General features: G+C 41.6%; 1 protein-coding gene across 1 annotated transcript in view; it reads left to right on the top strand.

The window, feature by feature from the left end:
* Positions 1–356: 356 nt before the first annotated feature.
* Positions 357–7,026, top strand: part of PASD1 (PAS domain containing repressor 1) — an 80,486-nt gene continuing 73,816 nt past the window's right edge. The window contains exons 1-2 of the mRNA XM_027845075.1: positions 357–508; positions 5,911–6,031. Coding sequence (XP_027700876.1) covers positions 473–508; positions 5,911–6,031 — 157 coding nt within the window. The 5' untranslated portion in view covers positions 357–472. The remainder of the gene's footprint in view (positions 509–5,910; positions 6,032–7,026) is intronic.

Genomic DNA, 7,026 nt, shown 5'->3' with positions numbered 1-7,026 from the left:
TCTGATAATTTTGCAATTGTATACTTTTCTCCGAGTTATCGTTAAAAGCAGTAAACAGCACAAAACCCTAGGACACTCTGTCCATTCTCAAGTTGACCTTGAATCATTAATAACCATTCAAACAGGTCCGACTGTACTTTTCCCTTAAGAATTGCAAGATGTTTTTTTGTGACGCTGAAGTTTTGCTAGAATCTAGGTAAATTGTATCTATGGCATACCGTTTAACCACTTGTCTTACAACTTGTTGAAGCCCCATGTTGCTGAGACGCAGGGTCATAAAGTCTTTGGAAGACCTTCCCACGCTCGCAGAGATTTTAAAAGATCCGCCTTGGTCTGTGCAGAAGCCTTGGGCTAGATTGTAAAGAGGCGTTCAGGAGAACTCAGCTCATTTGCGGTTTCGGTGTCCTTGTGGAAAGGACACTTGCTTGACTTTTGAGATACGAGACGGAAGAGGCCGAGGCAATTTGAAGTGATGAGTGCCACAGGAGAGCAGAAGGAGAAACCACAGGTATGGTGGGACTTTGGGGACTGCAACTGAGTTTGGGCCTATTTTGTAGTTGGGACACTTGGTGGGAGTGATGTCTATTTTACTTCCATTATTCTCTCTGCTTTCCCCAAAGTACAGTACTGGGAAAAGTTCATTTAGAGCTTCAGGCTTATTTCCTTTCTTTAGTAACGGACTCTGGCCTTTCCCCCTACCCCAGAGAAAGAGGTGACCCTGGCTTCAAGCCTCATTGTAGTCCTCCATAACTTGCTTGAAAATTTCATTTTTTGTTTTGTATTTTTTAATGCTGTTGATACCGCTAATAAATTGAATAGCCATTAAATTTTTGACTCAGTGTATAAGTTTGTAATTTGAGAGTTAGAGAGGGGAAACAATCTCATGGGAGAAGAAATTTTCCTAATTTTATTCCAGGTTGAAGGCCAAACCGGTTAGAGAATTTTGAGAATTTGGGTAATTTCTGAGATTGTTTCAGGCTATACCTATTAGAATGTCTTTATCCTGGAGGGAATTAATAAAATGAGCTAGTAGTATGGAGGAATAAAGGGTTAGCCTGGTTATTCTCAAATGCATTTGAATGGTATTGCTCACACCCCACAAAGCTAGACTTAAAAAAAATGGGGAATTAGTTTCTCATTACCTATTTTTGAATTTAAGTTGGTGCTTTGAGATCCCCACTTACATAATTTTGCCAGGAATCAAGGATAAGCTGTGTAGCCTGTGGTTTGCAAACTATCACTCGCCCCACCCCCACACTCCCTTTTTTTTATACAAATGAGAGCCAAGCCCTTCTCTAGTCCTGTACTGCTTCGCCCGTCACCATACTTCTTCAAAGATCACTGACAGTGTTCAGTAATCATATCCAGGTGTCCTTTCAATACTGTGGGATGGTGATCCTCTGGGCCTGCTTTTCTGAACTCATCTCAAGAAGCATGGGGCTCTCTTATTATCTCTCTCCTTATCTTAGTCATCAGCTTCATAGCAACCTTTTCTTCCTGTCCTTTCTGGTCCAAAGACCATCGGCAGAGAAATCAGAAGGAAAATCAAACCTGAACAGTTGGGTCATCTCTCCGTCTTCCTTTATCATTGTCCTACGTATCCTGAGCAGTGATCCCGTCGCTTTGGGGCCTTCTTGTTTTCTCTCAAATAACCCTTCCCCCTTCTGTTATCTTTAATTGTCTTTGTTAACCCTCACCAGTCCAGTCATTATTCCATTGTTTAATGTAGGATGCTGCAGAGGGAGATGTGAAGCACATAAAACCTTGCTGAAATTCAACTTTCTGCAGAAAAAGTGAATGAGTTAACAATTCCAAATGTTCATTTTAATTTGTGTTGAATTTGTGAATCATTAATACATTTCTTTTTATATATTTAATGTGTTTTAATATTAAAATTGTTGTTATAATAGTCCCCGAACAACTAATTGAAACATGCTCCTTTTTTTTCTCTTCAATTGAGGTTGAGAAGGAGAGAGAATCTATCTAGTACAATCATCCAAGAATATTAGCTACTCCAGTAAAGTTAGCTCCAGGGCGAACCAGAGTCTTGCTGTTCTCTCATGAATCATTCTGGTTTCCACCCATCCCGGATAATAATTATAACTATAATAATAATAAATAACGAATGAGCACCTACTATGTTCCAGGCACTGTACCTGGCTCCAGGCCTGGGCTTAGATTCTTAAAATCTAGCCCCTGCTGGGATTCTTATAATCTAGCCACTGGTCAGATTCTTATAATCTGGTCAATAGTTTACTAATGTTCAGACTCCTTAAGAGTCTGCCCAATATAATGGATGTTCTAATAAACCTTGTCTTTGGCTGAAAGAAGGCTTAGGTCAAATTCTTTCGGGCAGGACCTGTGTGTTGTGATTTTGGGGTCCCAGGACCCCTAAACCCCTGACTCCAGGCCTGGCAGTTAATCAGTGTGCCAGCTAGCCACAGGGTATAATATAATCCCCACAAATAGTCCTAGGTAGTTGCCTAACCAGTGAGGCCTGGAACATCAATCTAGTGGGCTTACTGACATGGTGGATAGAACACTGGGTCTGGAGTCAGGAAGACCTGAGTTCAAATGTGACCTTAGACACTTACTAGCTGTGTGACCCTGGGCAAGTCAATGCAATGCTGTTTGCCTCGGTTTCCTTGCTGTAAAGTGGGGATGATATTTTTTTTTCTCTTCTGTTGAGTTTTATTTCCTCTTTCTGATGGTTCCTCTTACTGGTTTTAATTTTTACTTACATCACTAATGTGCAAATATGTTTAATATGAATGTAAATGTATAGCCTGTATCAGATTGTACACTGTCTTGGGGAGGGTGGTGGGGAGGAAGGGGAAGAAAAATTTTAAACTCAAAAGCATATGGAAGTGATTATTGCTAAATCAAAATAAATTAAAAAAAAGAAATGATCTATAAAAAAAATTAAATGGGGATAATAATAGCACCTACCTCTCAGGGTTGTTGTGAGGATCAAATGAGATAATATTTGTAAGGACATTTAGCACAATGTCCGGCACACAGTATGTCCTTCATAAATGCTTGTTATTTGAATTAGCTTAATTCATCACTGAGCCTTTGACATCTTTAAGTGTTGAGAATTTTGTCTGTCTAACTAGATGCGCCTGGATATATCTTATATAGATTGTTTGACTACTTTGGGCCTTTGGTGGAAGCCAAGATAGGATGCCATAGGAGCCTCAGGAGAAGTCCCAGGGATTTGCTCAGCAAGTGTCCAGAGTAGATCCTCCTCAGTCTGAGGCCTGGCTTGTTAGGCTTATGTCCTGGCAGTGCTGAAACAGAGGGATTAAGAGTGGAGACTTCTCTGATGATACACCTTATCTCAATTACATTTTGATTATACATCTCATCACAACGGACCAAGTTAACCATGTCTGAGTGATTAAATCTGAAATAAAGAAATCCAGTTGCTAATTATGAAATGATCTCATCTTCCATTCCCTTAGCCCATTTTTTCCCTCTCTGTATTTGGTCTTGACTTATGAAGGGAAAATGTTCCAGAAAATTGAAAGACCAAAACAAAAAGGCATAAAAATAAAAACAAAATGAAAAACTCAAATGAGTCCCTTTCAAAGGTGATTTTGAGCCTTCCCATACTTTTTCAGTATGTTAAAAGATGTATGATTTTTGTGAATGTGGGCACTCCACCCATTGATACAGCAGGGCTTTGATCTATAGGGTGTGAGAGTTTCCAAAGCACATCACCCACACCAGCCTTATGAGGTAGGCAGTGCAGGTTAATTGGCTTTATAAAGAGTTACCCTGACCCCAACCTTCTGGCATGAAGCTTCTTGTTGAACTTAACCGTACTGGTTGCTAATGACAGAGGCCATCCCCAGGCCTGGACATGATGCCCAGAATCAGCCCTACAATCACAAAGAGGTATCAGACGGGGACAGGAGCAGAGGGGGCTTGTGATTATCTTTTAATAATATCGCATTGTGGGAGCCAGGGCTTTTTAAGCTTTCTCATTGTTCGATTTAAAATTATACTGTTCTAATTAAATGTTAGTTTGCACATAGCAGTGCTGAGCACTTAGGAATATCTGATAGTACCGACCCACGACCTCTTTTAGGTTTTTAATGCCTTTTCTATGAGTAGTTTCTCTCTGATTGTTTTCTCTCGAAAGAGATTAGCACATGGAGGGTGGCTGGAGTGAGTTTAGTTTTGGGAATCCTTTTTTTCCAGTGGGAGAAAAAAATTATTCGGGGAGTTAACCAGTCTTTGAGTGTTTACTATGGGCAAGAGCTAAGGTGCTTCAAAATAGAAGATATGGCTCTTTCTTACCTGTGATTTGCTTATAATCTAGTTAAGTCTAGTCACCCCAAAATTCCCAAAAGCATACTGTCAGAAGAAGGGCTAACATCCCTAAATCAGGGATTTAGGGGGTCCATGAACCTGAGTTTGTTTGCTTTTAAAAGCTGACATCTGTATTCAGTGTAATCTGGTCTTTTTTTGTGTTCTTACATATTTTTGTTTTATGCATTTAAAATATTATTTTGGGCAGAGGCCAATAGGCTTCACCAAACTGGTCCGTGACAAACAAAAAGGTTAAGGGCCCCTGCCCGAAATGATAGATTTGTGATTTTAGAGATACCCAAATATTTTGATCACCCAAGTGATTGACTCTGCCACTTAGATCACGTGTGTGATCTTGGAATAGTGACTTAACTCTCAGGGTCTCAGTTTCCTCATCTGTAAACTAAGGGACTTGGCCTAAAATACCTCTAAGGTCTCGCCTAGCTGAGTTGATTGTCCTGTGTTTAGAAACGTATGCCATTAATCTGACAGTTTTGTATGGAAAATATTATTCATAAGTATGGATCAATCAATAAACATTTACTAAATGCCTACTGTGTGCCAGGCATGGTGCTAAGCAATGGGGATACAAAAAGGAGCTAAAGACAGTCCCTGCCCTCAAGGAGCTTACAATCTTGTGGGAGAGACAACATACAAACAGATGTATACAAACAAGCCATATACAGGATAAATAGGAAATAATTAACAGAGGGAAGGCACTGGAATTAAGAGGGCTTGGGGAAAGCTTTGTGTAGGAGGTGGGATTTTAGCTGGGACTTAAAGGAAGCCAGGTGGTGTAGGGGATAGAGCACTGGGCCTGGCGTCAGGAAGACTCATCTTTGAACCTGAGTTCAAATCTGGCCTCAGATGGTTACTAGCTGTGTGACCCTGGGCAAGTGACTTAACCCTGGTTGCCTCAATTTCCTCATCTGTAAAATGAGCCGGAGAAGGAAATGGCAAACCACTCCACTATCTATGCCAAGAAAACCCCAAATAGGGTCACAAAGCGTCAGACAGGACTGAAATGACTAAATAAAACAAAGGAAGCCAGGGAGATCAGTAGTTGAAGAGGAGGAGAGAGAGCGATCTAGGTGTGGGGGACATTCGGAGAGAATGCCCAGAGCTGAGAGATGGAGGGTCTTGTTTGTAAAACAACCAGGCCAAAGGAGCACATGAGCAGAAAGAATTTTTCTTAACACTTAACCCCTGTTTGCCTCAGTTTCCTCATCTGTAAAATGGGGATAACTCCAACCTTCCAGGTTTGTTTTGAGGATTAAATGAGATATTTGTTAAGTGCTTAGCACAGTGCCTGGCATATAGTAGATGCTAAATAAGTGCATGCTACTACTGCTGCTGCTGTTGGCTGCTGCTGCTGCTGCTACTACTACTACTACTACTACTACTACTACTACTACTACTACTATTATTGTTATTATATGCCAGCATCTTTAAAGTGCAGTGTTTGTATCTGTGTATTGTCCATTCAGTGACTTGACAGGTATTTAATAACCACATACAATGTGCAAATCACTCTCCCAGATATAGCTACTGCTACTACCATTTACATAACTCTCTGTTTTCTTTTCTTAATAGGTACAAGAGAAAAGAGTACAGACCATGCCATTGACCAACATGAGAGAAAGTGAGGAGCAGGCTGGGTTGTCTAGTGTCCTGGAAGCAGGCCAGTCCACATCCAAGGAGACTAAGCCACCAGGTAGACTTTGCAGGGACAGCAGGCCATCTCTGGCCCGCTGGTTTTCTTTCTGTCACTCTCTCTCTGGCTGTCTTGTTGTGTCTCTATCTGACTGTCTGTCACCCTCTCTGTCTCTCTGGTGCCTCTGTCTCTCTGTCTCTTTTGTATCTCTGCCTCTCTATCACTCCTCTTTCTGTCTCTGTTTCTGTCTCTCTTTCTCTGTCTCTGTTTCTCTGTGTCTCTCTCTTTCTGTCTCTGTCCGTCTCTCTGTCTCCCCCTCTATCTCATTCTCTCTGTCTCTGTCTTTCCATCTTTCTTTCTGTCTTCCTGTCTTTCTGTCTGTCTGTCTGTCTCTCTCTCTCTGTCTTTATCTCTGTCTGTCTCTGTCTCTGTCTCTCCTGGTTAATTAAATGTAAACACTGCAGCTCCCAGGGTAAGGGGCATGGGCACCTCAGGTACTCCCAGCCAAGCTGAGCGTAATGAGGATGATAGCTTGCGAATAAAAAGGCAAGTTTTAAGAAGCAGAAGGCAGATCCTCCATGGGAAATTCCTTCCAGAGCTTTTCGTGTGAAGTACAAAAAGAATCAGCCATCCAGGTTAGAGAAAGTTGGTTGAGGAATCAGCTCTTTATTGTTCAGCCTTCTCGGTGGAGAGCGTGTGATGGCCAGTGGCCGTCTCCAATTACTCTGGGAAGGAAAGGTCAGGGAGCTTTGCAGGCAGGCAGCTCAGTAGTGCATTGCATCTCTGGGTGCTCATTTCCAGATCGTGGTCTGCATCGCCTTCTCCCCATGAATTAAGACTAGCGTGGGGAAAAAAGATTACCTTTTTAATGTAAATTTTGTTGTGGTTCTGTTTTTAATTTTTCTGCGGAGTAATTTCCAGCTCCTCTTTTCAGTGTGCCATTTTCCAGTTTGTCAGGCATTAAGTTGGAAGGAAGCATGGTAGGCAGGCAGTTTTGGGCTTCAGCTGGTCTGCTAGGACACTGATTCCAAACAGGTCTGCTCTGCCCATGGCAC

Source organism: Vombatus ursinus, unplaced genomic scaffold (assembly GCF_900497805.2).
Source record: "Vombatus ursinus unplaced genomic scaffold, bare-nosed wombat genome assembly UNPS02014951.1, whole genome shotgun sequence".
NCBI lineage: Eukaryota > Metazoa > Chordata > Mammalia > Diprotodontia > Vombatidae > Vombatus > Vombatus ursinus.
The sequence above is the reverse complement of the archived record's forward strand: the minus strand, read 5'-3'. Positions and strand labels throughout refer to the sequence as shown.